This window comes from Microtus pennsylvanicus, chromosome 20 (assembly GCF_037038515.1).
Source record: "Microtus pennsylvanicus isolate mMicPen1 chromosome 20, mMicPen1.hap1, whole genome shotgun sequence".
In the NCBI taxonomy this organism is placed as follows: Eukaryota; Metazoa; Chordata; class Mammalia; order Rodentia; family Cricetidae; genus Microtus; species Microtus pennsylvanicus.
The window spans coordinates 33,240,171-33,265,932 of NC_134598.1; the positions used below are offsets into that span (position 1 = coordinate 33,240,171).

A 25,762-nucleotide genomic window follows, 5' to 3' on the forward strand; every position below is an offset into this window, starting at 1 on the left:
TAAATAGTAGAAAAACATAAACATATTTAATGGAATTTTATCTATGGTATAATGGCGTATCTCTTGAAACAAATATGGCTAAAACTTACTTTTAGGGAGTGAAAATCACAAAGCTGTAGCAGTCTTGACACTAAAACCACAGAGCGTAAAAGCATTGCATCTACCATACAACATTAGATTTGTGCCTAATACTCAGCTTATACTCAGTTTATTTCTGATTTTGACGCATTATTGTGACTGTAAATAATATTGTATTTTCTAGATTTCTGTGTCCACTCGTTCATTACTACTACATAGAGATATCATTTGTTTTGTAACTATATTTGGCATCCTATAATTTTGTGGAAATCATCTATTTATTTGTTTACTCCAGGATTATTTATAGTGACTATACCACTGAAGACGACAACTACCCTTCACTCAGCCGTCATTAGCTGCCACTGGCACTCCAGAGAGAGGTGGGTTTCATGAGACCCTCCTCCCCCTCAGACGGCAAGTCGACATATGTTGACATATGCTGACGTGCCCATGTGAAGCGCTTGTGCAGGTAGCCACCGGTTTTTATACATTTTCTTAGAATTTTCCAAGCAGACAATTAAGTCATGTGCAAATGGGCATGGCTTTATCACTGCCCTTTAAAAATAAAATATTGTTACTAATTCTTCGAGCATTTTAGACTCTTTCTTTTAATCTTTGCGCGTGTATTTCCCTCTTTGCCTTCATTCCACAAGCTAGATCTTACAGCAGTATGTTGAATACCAGTGGGGAAGAAAAAGACGCTCGCTCTGCTCCTGACCGGGGAAGAAACACATTCAGGTTTTCACTGTGAAGAACAATTCTGACTGAAGCGTTTCGTTAACACGTGTGCTCCTTGTCACTCCGAGTGTTCACCCACATCCTATTCTTTAGAGAGTTTTAGAAACTTGAATGTACATTTAATTTTGACTGTGTTTTCAATTAATATGATTTTATGGATTTTCTTTATTATTAGTTTTCAATATCAAATATAGTTATGAAATAAATTTGATGAATTCTACTTTTTAATATTTTGTTACATTGTTCTCTATTATCATAAGGGTTACCACTCTCCCAGCACTAGTGTAGTAAGTATTACTATGTACGTGTGTGAGTGTGCACCTATACAAATAGGCCATTTTGAGAAACAAAGGGGGATTACTAACTTCATAAACTCTACTCGGAAACTTTCTTCATTTCTAAAAAAAGATTTCTTAAAATTGTTGCTAATTCTTTCTAGCACAATTAATAAAAACCCACAGACAGATATCAGGGTTCAATCTGAAGGTCAAAAAAGCACAACAGTCACTGGATCTTACCTGTATCTCAGTCTGAAATGGTGATCCCGCCTCCAGGAATCTCAGAATGAGACTGACTGAGAGCAGTCTCCTCCCATTTTATTTGACTGAGAGCAGTCTCCTCCCATTTTATTTTATTTTATTATTATTTTTTTTTGGTTTTTCGAGACAGAGTTTCTCTGTGGCTTTGGAGCCTGTCTTGGACCTAGCTCTGTAGACCAGGCCGGTCTCGAACTCACAGAGATCCACCTGCCTCTGCCTCCCGAGTGCTGGAATTAAAGGCATGTGCCACCATTGCCTGGCCTCCTCCCATTTTATAATCCACTTTAGGACTGGGATTACAGGCATGCACCACTACCACCCTGTTCCTATGTCAAACTAGTGTGGCTACTGGGATTAAAGGTGTGTGTCACCACTGCCTGGTCTGTAAGGCTGATCAGGGCAGCTGTTTTACTCTCTGATGTTCAGGCAAGCTTTATTTATTAAAATACAAATAAAATATCACTACAATTCTTTAAATATTTGCTATAATTCCACACTTAAACTAAGGTGTTGGATACTTGATTCTTTTAAGAAAGACTACTAGATTACTAATTAAATTCACATTCTCCATTTCATATTGGGTGAATTGTGATAGTTTTATTTGAAAAAAAAAATGGTTCATCCTGAAATAAGTTGTTAAATTGATATGTGTAGAATGGATTTTCATACTCCTTCATTATCTCCTTGATGTTTCAGGGTCTGCTGTGAGGTTCTCTGCTCAATTCTGATGGTAGTAATTTCTGTCATTTCAGTATAAGAATGGCATAAAATAATAATTTAATGATTGACAGATGGCATTCTCTCAGAAGCCCCCAGAAGTCTACCTCTGTTTCTATGTCTTAGGAAATGTCTTTGATGATAATGACACGCATTGAGTACATGTCATGTCATGTCATGTGTGCTATATGTCTTTTCTAATGTAAATACCACAACTCTGTGAGGGTGTTATTGATCATATTTTATACCTGGGGAGAGGGAAGCTTCATGAAACATTGAAGGTCTTTCAGATAGTCCAGGCTTGCTCCACAGTCCAAAGCCATGAGTAGTAAATTCATTGTACTTTGTTTTGCTGTAATTACTTAAAATATCTTTCTATGTAATACAAACAACCGGGCTTTCTTATGAATAAGAAAACGATAGTTTAAGAGAATGTTTTCCCCATGGTATTTATAAATCAGTTGCCAGTAAGGCTATCACTAAGGACTATAGTAATAGGAGAAAGTAAAAGCTTAAGCCAGGAACAAGTGACAATTCTAAGCACTTCTGGATAGCCGAGAAGGCATGAACTTTGAGTACTTTTTTCTGGATAACTGAGATGGCATGAACTCTAAGAACTTCTCTGGGTAATCGAGATGACATGAAGTTTATACTACTTACATATAAACATTCCTTGAAGTAAACTGTAGCCAGTGCCATAGCATTTGTTGCCATTGGATGATAGATTATTAAATGAATATAATATTGAAATTAATTGTGGCTAATGACTTCCATTTTTTTCTGCTAAACATTTCCCAAAAATACTTAGAAAAATACCTACTAAAAGTCTTTAATTTCTCCTTGAACCATGCCTCTTGAAGAAAAAAAACTCAAAACACATGTCATAAAGATATAAAGTGAATTCAAGAAAATATTCATAAAGCAATCAGTTTCTAAACAATCAAAACTTTGCAAGACTAATTCATAACTTTGTGTGAATTTTTCTTAAGAAAAAAATCTTATTAAACCTTAAAATAACCTCTAGCTCTAAAATCTGTTTCTTTACTTTTGCATCAATGAGCAAAGAGAACACATATCTAATTCATTTTTGTATAATTAATTCAAATGATATGAATTTTATTTTCTGTAAATTCCTCTCATATTTAGCTCATCTAATCAGATTTGGAGCACAGTAAAATTAGGTTCAAATCTTAAAGACTTATAATTACAGTTGGGAGTAATTGTATAGCTGCAATGGAGGTCATAAGATAACCTTTCTCGAGAAGTCACTGTCTAACTGGGTTAACACAAAGGAAGCACTAGGCTTACGTCTAATTTAGAATAAAAGTGTTTGTTTTCTTTGTTGTAAGATCTAGCACAGGCAGAAACTGAGAGACCTACATATGTTAAAACAACACATCCCTCTTCTGAAAGATCAATAGCAGAACTGCTTACATCCACGAAGATCAACGTCACTGAAGCATTGTAATCCCAGACGGGAAGGAATAAAGGGAGAATCACTGGGGTTAGGAGGAAATAAAAAAGATAAAATTATTTTATCAAAGTTTCATCATTGCAGCAACTGTTTCAAGAAGAAACCTGCAGCGAGAATTTTTCTGGACTAAGTGTCACAGGTTCTGGAGACTGTCTACAGCTCTGTTTCTCATCTGGGGGCGTGAAGACTGAGGGTGGTAGATACCAGAAGGGAGGGAGAAAGAAAAGTATAATTTGTTAATTTCTATTATGTGAGCGAATTAATTTTTAAGAATTGCTTAATATTTTAATTCTATCTTGCATTTAAGAATTTTGCTGAGAAAATATTGCTCCAGTGAAAATATTTTAAAGTTTATTTCCAGTTTTTCTGAGCGTTTTATTGGTGCAGGGGACGAATTACTAGACTTAAAAGTGGTAGAAATCTCTTCTGCAATCATTCCAAGCCTGGCTCTACCATGCATTTACTAAGCACGGGACATACGCTCATTTAAAAAAGCTTTAAGCACTTTGTGGGTTAAGTGCTATTTCAGGCAACATTTATTTCTTTGATATTCAGGACTGGTAAGCATTTCTCCGTTCATGTTTTGGATATTTCTCTTTTCCGTTCTGATCTTAGCCTGTTTCCTTCCATCGCCATGTTAGTATTTACCAGGCTCTTTTGAAAGGCTTTTATGTAGTAAGCATTGGTTCTTTAACAGTTTATTTATTACAAACACCTCTAACTCATTTTCAGTTTATTTCTATTTTAATTGGCATTTTTTGATGCTTTATAACATTTACTTTATTGTAGTCGAGGCTCTTTGATTTTCCTCTGGGCTCATGCTCACAGTTTTTGTGTTAGGTAAATATCTCTGAGATTCAATTTGCAATACTGACAGCCTGAGGCGCTATCTTTTCATACTTCTCGTTATTTGATAGAAAAGCGACTGCTGAACTAATCACTAGCAACTGTTGTGACAGGAGAGAGAGCACGCAAGGATGAGAAGATAGGAAAATACCTCTCAGGGCTGTTATTAATCACTGTCAATATTTTGTAATAAAGCATTGTCTAATATCTGTTTTTATAATTTGATTTATTTTAAATAGTCCTTACCCCACATATTTTTACTAAATTATCATCATAGTATATTATTTTATGTATAACTGCAGTTATGTGGGTTTATACATGATATTTGTGTTACATTTTAGTGAAATTCAACAGAAAATATAAGACTTAATGTCTCTCATATTTAAGAAATATATGAAAGAATAATAATCTAATTTAAAATAATAACATGGTTTGGCATTTGACTCAGTTTAATTTAGTATTTAGTATTTAGGGCTATGGGTCTCATATAACTCTTATTTTCAGTGTACATGTAAATTTTCATGTATGTGTATGTGGTGTGGTGTGTATGTGTGGGGTGTGTGGTATGTTGTGGTGTGTGTATGGTGTGTGTGTTTGTGTATATGTGGTGTATGTATGGTGTGTGTGTTTGTGTATATGTGGTGTGTGTATGGTGTGTGTGTTTGTGTATATGTGGTGTGTGTATGTGCATGGTATGTGTGTGGTATTATGGTGTGTGTGTCGTGTGTTTGTGAGTGTGTGGTGTGTGTATGTGTGTGGTATGTGTGTATATGGTGTGTGTGTGGTGTGTGTTTGTGTATGTGTTGTGTTGTGTATGTGTGTGCATATGTGGTGTGTTGTGTATGCATGGTATATGTGTGGTGTGTGTGCTTGTGTGTATATGGTGTGTGTGTGTATGTGGTGTGTGTGTGGTGTATGTGTTTGTGTGTATGTGGTGTGTGTGTGTGTGTGTGTGTGCATGGAGGTCAGAGGCTGATACTGGCCTCTTCCCTACTTGTTCTCCACCTTAGCTTTTGGCAAAGTTTCTCACTGAACCTGGGGCTTGCAGATTTCGTCACACAGGCTGACCAGCAGTCTCCAGAGGTCTTTCTGTGTCCACCTCTCCAGCACTGTGATTACAGGTATGCACAGCTCTCCCAGGCGTCTTTATATGGTGATGCTGGAGATGCACGCTTGGTTGTCAGGCTTGTAAAACACACGCTTTCCTGACGGAGCCATCTCCCCAGCCTCACAGAACTCTTTTAAGAACTCATGCCAAATTTTCAGTTATTCTTACGGCCACTTGAAAAATATTTATTGTCAAGTTCTTTGCTGAATGTGAAGAATCAGAGGGCGACTGATTTTTTGGAGTTGATCTTGTATCCTGCCACATTACTAAAGCTGTTTATCAGCTGTAAAAGTTCTTTGGTGGAGTTTTGGGGGTCGCTTATGTACACTATCATATCATCTGCGAATAACGAAAGTTTAACTTCTTCCTTTCCAATTCGAGTCCCCTTGATCCCATTATGTTGTCTTATTGCGATAGCTAGAACTTCCAGCACTATATTGAAGAGGTATGGTGAAAGTGGACAGCCTTGTCGTGTTCCTGAGTTAAGCGGGATGGCTTTGAGTTTTTCTCCGTTTAATTTGATGTTAGCTGTCGGTTTGCTGTATATAGCTTTTATTATATTTAGGTATGACCCTTGTATCCCTAATCTCTCCAAGACTTTTAACATAAATGGATGTTGAATTGTGTCAAATGCTTTTTCAGCATCTAATGAAATGATCATATGGTTTTTTTCTTTCAGTTTGTTTATATGCTGGATTACATTGATAGATTTTCGTATGTTGAACCAGCCCTGCATCTCAGGAATGAAGCCTACTTGATCATAATGTATAATTTTTCGGATGTGTTCTTGGATTCGGTTTGCCAGTATTTTGTTGAGGATTTTTGCGTCGATATTCATGAGTGAGATCGGCCTGTAATTCTCTTTCCTGGTTGAGTCTTTGTGTGGTTTTGGTATCAGAGTAACTGTAGCTTCATAAAAGGAATTTGGTAGTGACCCTTCTGTTTCTATATTGTGGAATACATTGAGGAGTATAGGAATTAGGTCTTCTTGGAAGTTCTGGTAGAATTCCGCATTGAACCCATCTGGCCCTGGGCTTTTTTTTGGTAGGGAGGTTTTTGATAACAGCTTCTAATTCTTCGCGACTTACAGGTCTGTTTAGATTGTTCACCTGGTCCTGGTTTAATTTTGGTAAATGGTATTTATCTAAAAAAGTGTCCATTTCTTTTACATTTTCCAGTTTAGTGGCATACAGGCTTTTGTAGTAAGATCTAATGACTCTCTGAATTTCCTCTGTGTTTGTGGTTATGTCCCCCTTTTCATTCCTGATCTTATTAATTTGCGTGTTCTCTCTCTGCCGTTTGATTAGTTTGGATAGGGGTTTATCAATCTTGTTGATTTTCTCCAGGAACCAGCTTTTTGTTTCATTGATTCTTTGGACTGTTTTCTGTGTTTCTATTTTGTTGATTTCAGCCCTCAGTTTGATTATTTCCAATCTTCTACTCCTCCTAGGTGAGTCTGCTTCTTTTTTTTCTAGAGCTTTCAGGTGGGCTGTTAAGTCTTCAATATGTGCTTTCTCTGTTTTCTTTAAGTGGGCACTTAGTGCGATGAACTTTCCTCTTAGCACTGCTTTCATAGTGTCCCATAAGTTTGAGTATGTTGTTTCTTTATTTTCATTGAATTCAAGGAAGACTTTAATTTCTTTCTTTATTTCTTCCTTAATCCAGGTATGGTTCAGTAGTTGACTGTTCAGTTTCCATGAGTTTGTAGGCTTTCTGGGGGTAGCATTGTTGTTGAATTCTAACTTTAATCCATGGTGATCTGATAAGACGCAGGTGGTTACTAATATTTTTTTGTAACTGTGTAAGTTAGCTTTGCTACCGAGTATGTGGGGAGGGGTGTTGGGGGGGCTGGAGTGGGAAGGGACTCACGAGCTCCCATCCCTAACTGGAAAACTATGGACAGCTGAAGGTTTCTGAGGAAAGGGATGCCAGTTTTCTCTAGCAGGGTGGCTCCTAGGCCAACCACACCCCAGTGAATGGCCCCATACCCTGCAGTATGTGGGCATCACAAATTGGAGACTTATGGTTCAGGAAATACATGAAATTCAGGGTATGGGGATGTGGGGTAGATCTGGGAGGAGTTAGGAGAAGAGAGGGGGGTCAAATATAATCAAAATACATTGCTGGAAATTCTCAAAAAGTTAAAAAAATTAAAATAAAGTCCAACCATGCCACATTTTCGCTTAAAGCCTCTAGTGACTTCTAATGCCCTTGGAGGAGAATGGACAATTCTTATCCTGAATGCACCGGCCCTGTCTCATGGTAAACTGCTGAGCCCTGTGCTGTTCTTACATATACTTCTTGTCTACTCCTCTACTGTAACTCTGACTCCCTGTCAGGTCTCTTGTATTTCTCCCCTAAAAACATTGCCCCAAGGAATCGCTTTGCTCACCATTTACCTTCCTTCATATTCAAGCTCAAACACTACCTCTTTGTAGAAGTCTTCTTTGATCTCAAGTACTGGCCCCTGACTCCCAAGTACCATTTTCTATTTAGTTCATTCCTACAATTTACCACAATCTGTGGTTATAGTAGTATTTATTTGTTGTTGTGTGGCCACTGACTCTCCACCTCTTCTGGAATACAGGCTCCTAGAACATATCAGATGATCAGTGGAATGAGTGAGCGAAGAAGGCCATCTCGATAGGGACGCATGGGGAAGGAGTCTATTGGTCAATGCTTGCAAGTTATGCTGAAGGAGAAGCAGAGGTCAACAAGGTAAAGTAAGAAAGATGCTGTACACTGTATCTGGATGTGCGAGCGCTCATGTTTCTTGGGTGAGTTGCATGAGTTTAGTGTATTGGGGATGGTCATCACAAAGAAGATGGAATCCACGTGAGGTTGTGCTAACCTTAGATAGTAAAGATTAACTGAGAATCAGACATGCTCAGAGAGTCAAATACACCCAGGATGAGGGAAACTTGGTTTCTGGTTGCCAGGGAACAGAATTACAAATATGGGAATAAATTCTGCAGTGTTTAGGTCAAAACTGCATTATCCCATATGAATTCATAGTTTTCAAGACATTAAGAAGATGTATATATATATATATATATATATATATATATATATATATATGTGTGTGTGTGTGTGTGTGTGTGTGTGTGTGTGTGTGTGTGTGTGTATAAACATATGTGTTCATGTGTATATATCTTCATAACTACCTCCATATGCATGCATAGACATACTGTGAAACTATAAATATTCTCTATCTTTGTCCAGTAAGCAGCCTGGTGGGAGTAACAGCTAAATAGCACATGATAGGTACCTCAATCTTGGTGTTCACAATTTTACACTAGAAGGAAACAAAGGTGATTGGGAAAATAGGTGAGTCCCATATCTGTGACTAGAAAAGTATATACAAGTCTTAAAAGTAAGGTAGGGCTCCAATAATGATAAAGAGATGTCAAAAGTACACAAGGAGACTTGCTTTGACAAAATCCTAAAGAATTTGAGTGCTAAAATAATGATAGTGGTAGATTATAACTCACTGGACAATATAGAAAACCTATGGCTCCCTGTATATAAAAATATGTTTTAAAGAATTGTATTCCTTTAAAATGCAATATTAGCATAATTTCAAAATATCTTTTCATAAAAATTTTAAATTTCAGAAGTAAATGAGTAACTAACTTCACGTGGAGAAAACCTGAAGATAACACTATAATTACATGATAATGGTGATGTCATAATGACTAAGACAAATCAATGTTCAAGTCACACCTGATAGGATTCAATAAAGAAGCCAGAGAGGATTCTTCTTCTGATAAAGATTCATATCCTGGGTTTAAGAAGAAAATACCAGGTAAATTTAAACCAAGAGCCATTCTATCAAATTGCTGGCCCATTATCTTTAAGCATGTAAGGGTTACAGAAGTCAAGACAAGACTTAGCATTTGAATGGAGTCTTAAGATTAAACGTTAATAATATGCTAAAGGTAATGATCTGGTTATGATGACACGCTTTCTGTTGACAGATAAACACCCATTTATAGGGAGTAATTCACGACTTGTAGCTGATGAGGCATTGGGTCTGTAACAATTTGCATCAATTCTGGGAGAAAGAGCCTTTGTATTATAGCTCCAACTTTGTTATAACTTTGCAAATATTTTAAAATATAAAACAGCAATAACAATCATAGCACAAACAGTACTGCATGGAAAACATAGAATATAAATCCTGAGAGGGAGAGATAGGGAGCCATTAGGGGAGCTATTTCAGCAATAAAGTCAAAAGCCCTCAGACGGGCAGGGAGTGTAGAGGAGGGAGGTTCTGAGTCATATCGAGGGAGTAAAACTGACAGGCTTCGGTGACTAATTAGATATATGGAGGGGAGGAATGGGAGAGGTCCTGAGTGACTCAGGGTTCTGGCTTGCAATGCAGTGGATGGTAGTGCAAAAATAATCGACACAAGGGAAAGAGGAACCGGTTTTAGAGAAATACTTTGGATGCTTGGCAAAAGGACAAGTCTGGCATGTCTCTTCCAGAACTCTGGGTTATCTGACCCAATGGGATGCATTGTCCTCTCATTGTCAAGCTCAGCTGCTGCTCTCTACCTTCAGAGTTCCACAAGAAGAGTAATACTCTTGGTCTGTTTTCCCAGTCTTCATTCACTTTTCCCTACAGAGCGAGAGGTATTTATCTAGAACATACCCTTGGGGTGGGTAGAAAACAAGCATGGTCACAACTGCTTGTTTTGGTTCTTCGCCATCCACAGCAAGTCTAACAGGGTGATGAGCGTGCCCTCTGCTCTTCCATCGTAAAGTCACCCATGGTCCAGGTATGCCCATGACTGGGACATGTACATAACTCAAGAGAAAAGTTACAGCAAGCACATTTATCCACATACCTGGAATGATATTATCCAATCAGTTCTAAAAATGCTAAAAAAAATTGACATTTGTTATTCTAATGCGGACATCTCAGCTCTCCATTGGTTTGGAATCCAGGAGATTTGGGTGGTTCATCTGTCTCCTGCACTCAGTGTGCAGTTTTTTATTCCTCATACTGTATAATAATGTATTTAGGAAAACTTATCAAATTAATAAAATAAGACAGTGCTAAGATAATACTGTTATCTTATAGATTCCTGTAGGGGAATCTATAACTCCTTCTAGCTACTTGTTTTTCAGTTTTAGGCATTTAACAAATTTGATTTAGAACTTAGTTTTCAACATGGCATAATTACTCCACATACTTTTGTACCTTTCTTCATATATAAAATTGGAATCATAATAGCTCTATCTATATTCCATGGCTGTTCCAAGGATTTAAGTATAGATTACATGCATACCACACTGTAACATATTAAATAAAGTACGTATTTGTTACTGAGTCAGGCTGCTCCCTTTCTTAAGAATGCGAATGTGTGCTAAAGTGAATAAGAAAAATCAAACCAGAATAAAATTGTTAAGATTGGCAATACAAACACAACTGTTTTTTGTGGATCACGACTTGTGAAATATACCAGTGGGTTTCCAGAGTCAGTAGTGGGGGAAGGGTATGAAAAACTCCTTCATGAGAAACTTTAATCCTTTACATCTCCAATAGAGGCGACCATGAAAAGTTTTACCAAGAGCATTACTCATGTAATAAATAATGCTAAATAATAGGGAGTTTGACTGAGAGGAAGGGGGTAGACTGCCAATTTATTAGGTCTTCTTGATTTATTGGGAGTTCTAGTAATAAATTCTGCACTGCATTAAGCCAAAGTACTTCAATTTACCTTGCTCATCCTATGCTTCTTCTGTGGGACACACACACACAGAGTCGCACAGGCGCTCTCTCTCTCTCTCTCTCTCTCTCTCTCTCTCTCTCTCTCTCTCACACACACACACACACACACACACACACACACACACACATTCACCTGGCTAGCCCCTATTCAAACATAAAATCCAATTTGAGTGCACAGAATAGTTTTCTCTGCCATTTATTCAACTACGTTCAGTAAATTCAAAAAACACTGAACACCAATTATGTATAAGGTGGTAGTCTACCTGCTGCAGTTGAGGATTTAATTTTTCTCTAATTAAGAATGCAGTTCCAATTCTCAAGGAACATCCATTGAAACTGGAAAGAAAGGTAATAAAAATACCATGCTAGCTCAAACGGAAAACGCCATGAGGACAAATAGCACAGAGGAGACAGAGAGTGACATATAGCCAGCCTCCTTACAGTCAAGAAAGAAGGCATTGCTTACAAGGTGGCATTTGAGCAATGGTCTGAAGGAAGGATAGCAGTGAGCCATGTAAGTTTCCGTGTAGGTGTGCCATAAAAATCCACAACCGATAATAAGAACCTAAAGTAGGAGCTGCTTGGCCATTCAGGAAGGACGGCATGTCGGAGTGAAGTGAGCTCACCAGAGTGGAAGCCAGCAGAACAATATGCTACGGAGGGAAGGAAATTATTCGGGGTGCTATATACATTTATCTTGAAATGAAAGAATGGAAGATTGATCAGTTTGTAAGACTGGCTGCTGAGTTGTAAAAAGACAGTAAGGGCACCATGACTAATGCTAACATACAGGACAGAAAGATTTTCCAAAGTTCTAGATAAAAAATGCTAATGGCTTATAGAAAACTAACACAGGAAAGAGAGGAAGAAGGGCCTGGTTTAAGACGTATATTTAAATAGAGTGCTGAGGTTAAATTAGAGAACAGATGAATTAAAATATGCTCATTAAACTTATCACTAGTGCGCAATGAGTGTACTAGGTAAAAGTACTATAAAATGAAAGAAGAGAGTTGACTTTAAAACCATTTGGTTTCAAGCTACGTTCTCACCCACAGAGGTTCCTGAGAATACAACAGCAATTTTGTTCACAAGGACTATATTAAACTGATATTTAGTATACTAAAACCAAATACTGAGCAACTTATAAAACCTAAGTGCATAGGCGAACATGCCATGGTCACCAGAGGCTACGCATACTGTACAGCTTCTGAAAAACTCCACTTTGCACTCATATGGAAAAAAGTGAAACATTCTTATACTAATCCTAAAACAGTTATGGCATCACAGACTACCAAGTAGACTGAAGCACAGTCTGAGAACAGACACCCTAGACAATTTGCTGTTGGGTTGGCTATGAGATGTAGAGAAAGAAGGGAATTCAAGGCAGGGGAAAGTTGTTCAGATGGGGTGCCATTGACTACAGTATGAAGCCTAGCACCGTTTCTCTTTAGAAGCGTATTGGGCACCTCTACTAGCACTTAGAGGCACCCGTGGACCATGGAAATGGAGTTCAGGGAGGCGGTCAGGGCTAGAGGTAGAAACTCAGAGCAGGCAGACAGCCTTTGTGTTGGAAAGGAGAGGAGAGGACTGTGGGATGGCACAGACTGGGAGGAGAAGGGGACGGAGGATGACTCCTGGGTGTTTGGTCGATGGATTCCACTCACGAAATCTAAAAACCCCGCTCTAAAGAACAGGCTCGCACTCCATTCATGGTTTTCTTAGGACAGAACCCACATTTTAGTCACCGTCACATTCAAATCCTTTCTTCAGATGCCTAGCATATGGTCACATTCATATGCTTCGTGAATGAGGGAATCAAGAATAGTGTCCACTGGGACACTTTCATTGCTAAAGTCCAGGCTTTCCTAACAGTTACAATCGGGAGCTAAAATGATTAGCTACAGGTTCATCTATCAGATGTACTGCTAACCGAGCTGTCACATTAGTTCCTGTGACCTTAGGGGCAAAGGTAACTGGGAAGTTTAAAATTTACTCAGAGTCACCAACAAGTTACCAAATGGGAGAGACAAAATTAGATTTCAAATTGTAATCGGCCACCTATGCCATTAAGGAAATAATGACAACTCTTCTTTCTAGACATTTTATTTTTTTCAAGGATAACTCTGTTATCTATGCAGACTGCCTAGAGATACTCCAGTGAAAAAGGCATGCAAAAAAAAATGTCATCCACTGAGATCCTTATGCACATGGAAGGAAAAGTGCTGAGTAGGATGAAAAATTCTTTGTTAATGGCGTGTTGCAATCCATGACACTCTGACCACAAAATAAAAGTAACTTAGGAAAGGAAATAAGTATTTTTTAAAGGATATAATATATATATATATATATATATATATATATATATATATATATTATGCATAGTGTTCTGTCTGCATGTGTGCCTACAGGCCAGAAGAGAACACCAGATCTCACTATGGATGGTTCTGAGACATCATGTGGTTGTTGGGAACTGAACTCAGGACCTTTGGAAGAGCAGGCAGTGCTATTAACCACAGAACAATTTCTCCAGCCCCCGAGGTAAGTATTTTTAATTTGTGCAAAGTATAAATAATAAATAACTCCCCATTTGGTTTTATTCACACTCCTAATTCCTGAAGTTTATATTTTGTGAGGCTTTCTTGTTCTGATACTGTTAAAAACTGTGATGTTGGAAGTCATGACCATGCCGTATTTAGTTAGCACCCTTTTGGGTAGACTCAAATGATCAAAAAAAACTCAGAAAGGCTCTCAGACACGTACTCTAAAAGCTGAAGTTATTATATATGTATATTACTATATATTATTGTAACCAATATTTCACTAATAACGACTCTGAGTCTTACTGCAGCCCTGAGGAGTAGGCAAGGAAACCACTGCCCGCCCTTTGCTGACAACCACACGGAGGGACAGAAAGGTTATGCAGAGGACATGTGACAGGACACACCCTCTATCAGTTATAAGAAAAAGGTACCGAGGGACAAAATTTCACATGGATATGCCATGAATGTCCTTTGTATAACCTACCTTGGAAACCTGGGTTAAACATATAGACCATTTCCAACTTGCAATGGTTGGAACAAATAACTTCTCAATTTTCTAACAACACGATTAGAAGCCATACCTAGAACGATGAATTTTCAACTGTTTCCAGGTATGGCATGACAGTCCCTCAAGAGACGAGGAAGTAACAGCAGGTCATAAGTCTGAGTCAATTAGTCACACATGCCGAACGCTAAGATGTACAGCTCCCTATGCTCAATGTAGTCAGTGGAGTTCTGCTTTCTAGTTTCCATTGGAAAGGTTTATCAGTCTGTGCTACACTGCAGGTCCAGGACCTTGTGTGCTAGCCCTCCGAAGGATTTAGCTGGCTTTGGAAGCAGCTTAAGTATGTTTTACAAAAGCTTGCTGGGCAATCCTAATTTGTGGAGAATTGCTGGTAGATTGGGGGTTCCAGTGACTTCTTTTTCCACTTTTTTGTTTCCAAACTTCTGGTCTACCTAGGGTTATTAGGTTATTATTTTCAATAGTAGAGTTATCTCCCTCCTGGCAACCTTCTTTATCCACACAGCTTTTGCTGTAAGCCTTCAAATGAAGGACATGGCCTCTTTGTTTGCCTCCTTTGGGCTATAAACTTTGGTCTTCCATGTTTCTGCTCATCTTTCTTTCTTCCACTTCATTAATCTCCTCCCAGACTTCATCCCTCTGGACTCTGAATGCGCAACCTTGATCATTTTCTCCCCAATGAGCTAATTAACATTAATAGAAAGATTATTGACATTAGGAATTCAGAGTCCTTCCAGTTAGTGGCTGTGTCACATTGAGAAAATTATGCAACCTCTCTAAGCCTTAGGCCCAATTACTAAAATAAAGAAAAAAATACCAAGCTCATAGCATTTTTATAAGAAATAAATGAAACATGTGCTCCATAATAGACATAGTTCAATATTTAATAATAATTTTGAGGCTGCGTCTTTGACGACCTTTTATTCTTTATCTATTTTTGTTGTAATCCGTTGCAATATTCTGGGATTTCTTTTCTGAGTCATATGACTTGGCTTTCTGCATACCCACTCTAATTTCTAATTTTAAGATTTAACATATGTATTCTATAACCCCAGAGTGACCAGTAAAATATTATTCTGGATTTGACAAGAGCTTTATTGTTAACTTGATGAACACACTGAATCTCCAAAAATATTTATTTCTTTCAGGGTGCGATGCCACCTAATCCATCATGAGCAGGTGCACAGGAGTACCTATTGTCCAAACCACCCTCTGATCATATCTGTTCTTATCTCTCTTAAAATGATTTACAAACACCAGTCAGTCTCTCCAAATTACATCTAATACATCTGTCTACTGTGGATGCTTTATCCATTCATACCTGTATTCGGCATTACGGCAATAAAACACCAGATCACAATCATGATTCCATAAGTGAAAGTTATGTTAATGTGTTTTTAAAGAAGTTAAGATACATGCAATGGAGATATACTTCAGTGAAAGAAATCTTGATCGGTGTGCTCAAGACCCTGAATTCGAATCCTAGCACCTGAAAACAAAGACTTCCTGAAGGTTGTATTTTGCTGTATCGTTGAAGAAAGGTGGGGTGATGGAATTATATGCTTATCACATACAGACAAAAATACTTGGGGAAATGTCAAAATTCCCTTACATTAAAAATTCTCAGTAAGCCAGGGGTAAAGCCCCATAAACTGTATGTTATAGTGCCTGTGGAGATAAGAAATTCTTTCTTCCACAGTACAGAACAAGGCAGGCATTTTTAGGGTTAACACATCACCATATAATTTCTACCACAGTCATAATAAGAAGAAAAGGAAGAGATATTCACAAAATGAAAAGTGAACTACCATTATTCTAAACTGACATAAGAAAACCCAGTGAAACATACTGTTTATAAAGCAAAACAGACTATATCTTTAAATGAAACACATAATATAAAATTTAATTGATTTTCTAAGTACCAACAACACTTAGAAAGTTAAATAATTAACACTTACAAAGTATCAATTTAGCTTGATGAGCAGACTCTTTATCTTTGTAGTCAAAACCAAATCTTGACCCTAATTCACACAGCATATAAAATAACTTGAGTACATTATAAATGTGAACTTAAATTAAGCAAGAGAAAAAATTCTTCAAGGATGAAATATGAGAGAGTTCATTCATATCCTGGACAAGAGAAAACCCAGTACCATAAAAGAAGAATAAAATGATACAAATTGTATCTCATCTAACTGAAGCACCCTAGTCATCAAGAGATACACATGAAAATGCTTAACCAAATTTGAGACTGGGGGGAAATATTCTCCACGCATCTGTCTGACAGTGAATCCAAATCCCTAGGAATTTTGAGAGAATGAAAACAGAATTACTGTAAACCAACAATTAAAAAGCTGAAAAATTCCATTAAAAACGAGAAGTTTCTCATAAGAATGGGCATTTGCCATAGAGAAGGCATCCAATGTCACTAGTCATCAGAACACTTAAACTAAACCATAATGATAAATCATTTCACATCAATAAGGATGGCTAACTAAAAGCGATTGAGAAGCTCAGGTGTCGAGAAAATGAAATTGTCATGTTTTGCTCTTGGAGGCTCTACAAAGCAATGCCTGCTTTCAGACTAGAGGGAAGTCTATATAAAATTATCTACCTTAAGATCCAACCATGCCACTCAACATACATCTATAAAAATACACAAAGACATGCACATGTCATGGCAACGGCACAACTCCCAGCAGCCGTGATGACCTGCACAAGTCCTGCATGGCTCCCATTGGCTAAAATTTCCAGTGTGGACTGGGAGTGGCTCCTTAGTCTCCACCCCTTGCTGAGGAGCAATTGACAGTGGATGGCTACTGTGGGAGGGAGGTCGCCTTTCTCTGTAGCAGAACAGCTGGTAGGTTGCCCAGCCCCAGTGGGCGACCTCGCACGCATGCGTATATGGGCACCACCACTTAGACTCGGTGTTTTATATGCACGCACACACAAATATACACAAACACACACACATAACAAAACAACAAACAAAAACAAGCACCAGTCACCAAGAGAACTAAGAAACAAACTGTAGTGTATTAATACAATTCATTTTTAAAGCAGAAATATGCAAGAAATTCAAAAGCATATATAGAATGAAAGAAGTGAAGTGATGATACACACCAGCCAACACGTGAGTTGTAGGATTCCATTTATATAAAGTCTAATAATATATCATCTATATCTGTGACATAAAAATGATGCAGTACTCATCTGTGAGGCAGAAATGAGGGCAATTTCTTGGCTATGGTCAGGAGGAAAGCAGAGTGAAGGCCGAACTCTTGCTTAGGGTGAGATTTACACCTACAAGTACAACAGAGCAAGTGTGAAGCTGTTCACTTAAGATCTGCATGTTTTAATGGAAGGGGGTAGGATTCTCTACCAGGAAACATCAAAAATAAAACCATCTAACTTACTTCACTTGACATCCCCAGGCCATGTGGGCCATGACAAAAGCATGATTTTCTACTTCTGGATGGCTGGCTGTTTCTCCGCTGTGTGAATGAACCACGTTTTCTCTATCCATCCATCCACTGTTGAATCCTTAGGTTATTCTATATGCTAGCTATTTTGACCATTGCTGCAATGAGCAGGGAACACAGGTCGCTCTTTGACAGAGTGGCTTTAGATCTGTGCCCAATAGTAGGGCTGCTGGACCATATGGCGAGTTCTATTATCTGGTGGTCATAATTTTAGCTTCCTAGGGGCCCCCACACAGCTTTCCATAATAGCTATGCTAATTTACATTTCTACTCAGACTGTGCAAGGGTTCAGTTTTCTGCTATCTTTGCCAGTGCTTATTATCCCTACCCTTTCTGATCACAGCCATTTTTAAAGGAACGAGATGCTATCGCATTACGGTTTTAATTTGCATTTCCCTGACAATTAGTGATGTTAAAGCCAGACACAGAGAGATGACAATGGTTGCATCATTTCACTTCCCTGTGGAATATAAGGATAAATAATCTCATAGAAGTAGAGATCAGAAGAGTAGGGACCAGTGGCTGGGGGAGAGAGGAGAGAAACAGCTTTGAAAGATGCTAGTCAGAGACAGATATTTATAGTTAGATAAATAGGAGAAGTCACTTCAAGAAATCTCTGTACTGCTTGGTGACTATGTGGGTGGTAACATATTGTATACACAATGCTAAGAGCGAGGATGCTAAATGTTCTCAATACAAAAATGGCAAGAGGGAATGCATTTACTAGTGAGATAGAGCTTCCAACTCACAAAGTATGTATTCATCTGCATACGCTATTGTACATTACAAATAAATACAATTTTATATGTCAGTGTAGGAACAAAAAGCCAAACTCAAGCAATATGCAATTATTTAGTAGAAGGAAAATTGGCATGTCGATACACCTACTTAATTTTTCAAGAGAGATTTCTCAAGTATTTTTTAAGGGTAATAATCGATCTGGCTTTCAGGTAGAAGTCTGGGGGTTATTCTAAACAGAAAAACTCGGCCTTACAGGTTAATATTCTTGAGAGAAACAAAGAGAAGCCAGTAGCATATAAATATTTCAGCTCTTATTAATTAAAAATAGGATGTTTGGCAATCTGGAGGCCTTTAAGACATGAAAGGACCCAAAGAAACAAAGGTGAGGAGATCAAACAGGGATGGGAAGCCAACAGCTGCGATTTAGCCAGTTAACAAACACGCGGAACAAACACAAACCCAACGGAGCCCTGCAAAGTCTGCGGCCTGCAAGTAATTAAGACGCTACTCAGAACACGCGCAATGCTGCATCCACTCCATCTCTCCCCGGAAGCCAGGGTTCCATGGGTGCAATGGCTCTCCACATAGAGGCAGGATAAAGAGACTCAGCTGGGAATGCAGCAGAAGGGGTCCAGCTTGTGCTACCCGAGCAACATCTACTTTCAATGAATACGGCAAAGCTTACCCGCCACCTCACCTCTTCACACATCCTTCCCATGGGCAAAGAATGCACAAGTAAAGAAATGTAAATTAGTTTGTATTCTTTCTTTTAGTTTCAAAGCTTATGTTTTTAAGTGTGTGTATCTATGTCTGTCTTTCCCTCCCCCCTTCTCTCTCTGTGGTATACATGTGTGATTATGGATATGCATGTGACATGATATTCATGTGGAAGTGTGTTTGTGTGTACGTGTGTGAGGTATGTACTTATGTGTGGGTGGTGTGTACATGTGTGTGGGTGATATATACATATATGTGTATATGTATGTGGTTTAAACATGTGTGAGTATGTATTTGTATGTGTATAAGGATGAGTGTATGGTGTGCACACAGGTGAGTATGTGTGGGTGTATATGTGTGTGGTAATGTTCATGTGTGTGTCATGTGTTCATGCATGTGTATGTATCTGTGTGTGATGTGTTCATGTGTGTGCATCTTTGTGTGTATGTATGTGAGTGTATGTGTGGTGTAACAAGTCTGAGTATGGACGTGCATGTATCATGATGTTCAGTAGAGATCAGAAGACAGCTTTTGGGAATCAGTTTCTTCCACCATTATCTGGGAACTGAATTCGAAGTTCTCTCATTTCTAGTCTTAAAAGTGAAACTACTTTATGTTGTTAATTTATTATTTCAGTGCTAAGAATGTAGCCCAATGACAGAACCATCTCCTGGCATTAGCTAGGCCATCGCTTTGATTTCTAAATTTAAAATTTTCCTGCTAGTATAGGGACACGAAGCACATCTAACCAGTGATTCTAACCAGCTTTCTTGTATTTCCAGACAGAAAGCTAAGATCTGCAAGCTCTTGAGAAGATTACACTTGTGCCCCAAATAAGGCACTTATTTAAACCAATCAAGAGTTGTCTTTTCCTTGGAACAGGAGCTCTACACTGTCTCATCCCCACTCTGACTACTGGAGGGCACACTGGGGAATCTTCTGTTCCACCACCTATCCATGTTCCTGGCATGTCCTCATCTACTGTCTACCCGTGCTCCTTGCATGTCCCCTTTTACTACATATCCATGTTCCCTTGCATGTTCTTGTCCACCACCTATCCATGCTGCTTGCATGTCCTCAGGTCTCCAAGTCCTTTCTTGAAACCAACAGTTTTCTGTTTAATTCGATGTTAGCAAGCAGCTTGCTGTAAACTGCCTTTATTAAATTGAGGTGTGTCCCTTTTATTTCTACTCTCTCTGGGACTTATCATGAAGGGTGTTGAATTTTGTCAAAGGCCTTTTCTGTTATAGAGAGACAATCACTTAGATTTTTCTTTCAGTTTGTTTATATAGTGATTACATTTATTGATTTCTATATATTGAAACATTCCTGCATCTTCAGATGAGCCGACATGACCATGGTGGATGAGCTTTTTTAGGTATTCTTAGATTCCTTTTGCAAATATTTTATTGAATATATTTTCACCTATGCTCTTAAGTGCTGCTTTATTTATAATAGCCCAAACTGGGAAACAACCCAGATGTCTCTCAACAGAAAAACTGATAAAGAAAATGTGGTATATTTACACAATGGAGTATTACTTAAAAAGTGACATCATGAAATCTGCAGGCAAATGAATGGAATTAAAAAAATCATCCTGAGTAAGGTAGCCCAGACACAGAGAGATAAATATGGTATGCATTAATTCACTATTATGTGGCTATTAACCATTAAATAAATGATAACCAACATACAATCCATCTTATACAAAGACCTTTTATAAACTATACTGGATATGTGAAGATGAAATGCTATTGTCTGATGAAGATAAGACTTCCATATAATAATCTAAAGTAAGTTATAACAAAGAATGTTATTTATTAAACAAATCATTGCTTATACTGTCTTAGACATAAGATTACACTACAGATTGGCTCAACAATTTATTCATGCCCTATGTCTCAGCAGAGATGCTGAAAGGCATTGGTTGGATCTTAAGTCCCCCCTTTTTGGATTTTATGAAGCTCATTCAGAATGAGCCAGGTTGAGAACACCACCAATTCCATGTTCTAGGTCCATCTGTTGGCAAAAACTATAATGCAAACAGCTTTATACGTGCTATTTTCAATGAAATATCACAGAACAGCTTGTCCCAATGATATTTCTAAAGCTTGCCTGCAAACCGCCTACTGGGAAACCCAACAGAAAGAGAAGAGGGATGAGGAAAAACATACAGACAAGTGACAAGAATGGAAAAAAAAAAAAGAACAAAAGGTAAAGACGGATTACCAAGAATGAGAACACTGGAGGACACTCCGCAGATTAGTAGTGCGGGATCTAACATGACAGCATGAGATGCCTCGAGGGAGAGGCAGCTGGAAGCAGCTGTATACATTTCAGAGAAAAAGCACAACAGCGCATCTCACCCAGAAGAAGCTTCAGAACACAGTAGCAGCTACAGACCCACAGCACCATTGCTAGAATACCGAGGAAAATGCACAACGACCATTTATTTTTCTATGCTTCATTTAATCCTTCTCCTAATATAAAAGTTCATTTTCCAAGAGCTAATAGAGATCTCAGCATCTATTATGAACTTTGTGGGAAGCAAACAGCCGGTTTTGAGTCTTCTTCTTTTAATACACAAATCTATTATAAATTACACAACAGCCCCAGCGTAGAAGTGAAGCGTTTACGTGTATCAGTTCAGAAACATTTACCGTGAAGATGACGTCATTCTAGGTACTTACTTACCTGTGGTCGGATAACTTTTACGATGTTTTTCAGGGCGGTGTCGGGGGATGGAGGTGAGCAGTCAGGTGTTGGGCCTGTAGAGCTGCTTCTGTGGTGACCAGCTCCTGGAGCAGTAATTGCTACCTCAGAGGCATTATCTGCGAGGAAAAACAGAACATCCATGAACTGAGTCAGTTTACCTCACAAGACTTAAAATTATTTTTTGTGTGAATAATTTGTGAATATGAGCTGAGATTTTTAACATAAAACTGGTATTTGAAAAGAAATACATACTGACTGTTCTGTTTTCTTATAAGAGGATGAATATTCATTCTTGAAATATTGTTCTAAACATGAATGAGCAATATTCAATTTATGGTGGCAGATCATCATCCACAGTTGTTAAGACTACCACTGCTATATGGAAGATGACAACCTTACCTTGATAATGAGTATAGTTTTTCAATATGATGGGTTTGGCCAACAATTCCCATAATCTTTTTAATGAAAGTTCATTTTTATTAAGTAAGAATTTCATATCTACTTGGTTCCTAGAACCCACACTCAAGCCCATAAAGTAACTTTGCCTAGCCATTCTTAAATCTGAACTTTAATAACAAACTGACATTTGTAGAAAACAAACAAATTTATCACTACTAGATAATCACAGAAGCCTGCATGTTCAAAATTAAAATAGTTGAAATTTCAAGCTCTAAATGAACCTTCCCTGGTGTTCAGCATTTGACAGTGGGAGGAACAGGGAGTTTAAAAAAAATATCTTGGAATTCAGCATCTTGTGCAATATTTTCATTTTCAATTTATACTTAAAGTAACACCAGAGGTACAGTTTGGAAATGTCTGAAATACCTTGAAATGGACGGAAAATAACAGAAGTCTAGTGAGCACACAGAAAGCTCATGTGCTTGATAATAAACTGGAAGTCTTTCGTGGCTTTTAATGAAAACTATTGCGAGTGGGAGTCTGCAAGAAGTTCATTTCTGTTATGTTTATACATGTGTGTCCAACAATTTTACATCCCAGACAAATGAGCTAATGCAAATTAGACTTAGACTGTGTTTGCTTCAGATGAGCACGTTTCTCTGCTTTATGGCCACTGCTTATAGGCCCAAGGGAGCAGGGATCATTTATAAAGACACCTGTGTTCATAAAAAGAAACGGGCTAATTCCCTTAAGACTGTGTCCACCAGAGAGAAAAACGCGATTCAGGACCTCGGGAGACGGGTTAGTCAGTAAAGTGGTTGCTGTATAGGCATGAAGTCCCCACTTCAGATTCCCAACATAAAAGGTGGGGTTATAGCATGTGTCTGTAATTCCAGCACTTGGTTGGCATCAGGGAAGGAACAAAGGGTCCCTGAGGATCACACAGGCCAGGCAGCACAGCCAAGTGATGCGATTCAGGTGCAGTAAGGGACCGTGTTTCAACAAGGGAGGAGGAAAGTGATTGAGGAGGGCACCTGAAGACAAGCTCTGGCCTTACCATACCTGTGCACACATATGAACACTCATCCCCCTGCACACATCCTCATAAACACACACACACACAATTAATTTAGTTTCACTGGAGAATCATGAAACAAAAAGCAAATGTGGAATATTTGAATTATATAGATCATTCATAAAAAGTTTTGAACTGTATGGAGCACCCTTCTAAGATTTAATAGATACTGTAGACTGTGGAAAGATGGCAAATGGACAAAGCATAGAGGACCCCTGCAGCAGAGAACCATGCTGTAGGTATTATTTGGGTAGGTTAATGTATTTTACATTTGCCTAAACCAAAGATGTGAATCTCCAAAGGTGAAGACCAGATTAGACCATGAGCTTTGGGCAATCACGCAGTATCTTTGCAGGCATTACCACGCAGAGTGAACGCACCATTCCCGTGAGGGATGCTGATGGTGGTTGGAGACACAGGGATATATGGGAACTCCATAAGTTTGCTCAGTCTTCCTGTGCATCTAGTGTGATAGAAAATATCAAATCATTTTCCCAATCTAAGCTGATTTTCTTTTTTAAAAAATAACTCTGTGATGTACTGAATACTAATAGACTTCTTTCTTAGGCTGAAAGAAGTCTAAGATGGCTAAGGTCCTGTCCCAGAGAGCTACAAGGGACAGTTAGTATCAGGAGAAATAAATAAGGCTATATGAACACACATACTTTATTTTATTGCTTCTAACACTGACTTTTATATTGTGCCTTATTGTCCAATGAGTTAATATTAGATATATATTATTATTATTATTATAGCCTATGCTCTATTGTTCATACCGTTTCTGTATTACACTTACAATTGCTTTTTATATTTATTTTCCAGTTTATCTTTTCTCTCTCCAGCTGTATCTATTCTGCTGGCAAACCCCTAATTTCAATTATATTTTTAAATTCTAAAATTCCTATCTATTGCTCACTAGCTCTCCCATATCACTACCTGACATTGCTCACTTCCCACATTTTTTAAGCTTGGCTTTTATTTACTTGAAAATGGCAAGTATTGATTGTTTTAGTGTATGTGTTTAGACAGAATTTTTAAAATATTTCTAATTCAGCATGTAAAAACTGTAAACATTTATAGGGCACACGGTGATATTTCAGGATCTCTACACAATGTGCAGGGCCTGGATTCGGGTAATTAGCTCATGAATCATCTCAAACATTTATCATTTTTTTGTGCTGTGAGTAACTGGAGGTGGGTTGGAAAAAGGAGGATGGAGAGAGGAAATGAACAGATGCTGAGGGACAGATAGGCAGGACAGAGAACTTCTAAACGTGTAAAAGTCTGAGTCTGATCGCCACAATACCAAAGTTTTCAATGATCTGTGAGTTACACTCCTTAGCATCACGGCTCATCTCCACAGTCATTTTATGTTTCACTCAGGTCATAAAAGAAAAAAACCGAGAGCATTAAACATAAATTATTTTCCTCCTCCTCCTCCTCCTCCTTCTCTTCCATCACCTATTAATTCAAAATAGCATCCAGGTTTGCATTGTAGTGCTGATGCTGAATTCTGCAAAAAGCATACCTGCATACCAAACACAACGTACTTTATCTTTCTAGTTTTTGGTATTCTTTACTATAAAAAAGAGAAAAGTTACAATTATTTTCTGCGGCCTCTGTGTGCAGATGAAATGAAAGACAGCTAACCTACATGTAATTAGGCCTATACAAGTTTAATAAAAGTTTGTTTTTCTATCAAAGTGAATGTCATAGTCAAAGTGAGGAAGATGAAACTCCACAAAATAAGAAGACACCTAAATATGGTATCTACAGAAACAATATTGAGATGTTGGGGCAGCTTTTCAATCACATCTTTTATTTGTTAATACAGATTAGTAGAGACAAAATGTAATTTCAGAAGCAAGAGATGGTCTCTTGAGGGATTTCCAGAGAAAATGTACTAGAAATGTCTACACATGCAAAAAGATTTTTCTGTCAAGATCACAGATTATGAAGGCAGAGGGCTCAAGATCGGCAGCTGTTGGCTAGGAATATAGAAGAGCCAATACAAGATTCTACTTTGACTCCAAAAGACAGAGAAAAAGGAAAACTTGCAGGCTATGCTCTATCACAAAGGCTAACAAGCTCAGAACCCTAGTAGGGCCAACTGTGAAGTCCAGAAAACACAAATGCTCTCCCTCAATTCCTCCCACTCAGCTCTTCAGTCAACTGGATAAAGTCTACACACTAAGAAAGACAAGTCTGTTTGTCTACCGTTCAGATGTTAAGTTCATCCACAAACAACCTCAGACAAACCCTGAGAAGTGCTTTGCCAAGTGCGGGCCCCTGACGGGCATTTAGGTTGACACAAAATTAGCCGCCATAGAAAT

The 25,762-nt window shown here is 38.2% G+C and overlaps 1 protein-coding gene across 21 annotated transcripts in view; it reads right to left on the reverse strand.

Annotated features, from left to right (window-relative positions):
- Anks1b (ankyrin repeat and sterile alpha motif domain containing 1B) overlaps window positions 1-25,762 on the reverse strand; it is an 867,834-nt gene that overhangs the window by 552,315 nt on the left and 289,757 nt on the right. For all 21 annotated transcript variants that reach the window (XR_012908611.1, XR_012908612.1, XR_012908614.1 and 18 more), the window contains one exon: window positions 21,935-22,071. Coding sequence is in view for 17 of the 21 variants with exons in the window: in XM_075954277.1 (XP_075810392.1) it covers window positions 21,935-22,071 (137 nt within the window). In the remaining 4 variants the exon portion in view is untranslated. The remainder of the gene's footprint in view (window positions 1-21,934; window positions 22,072-25,762) is intronic.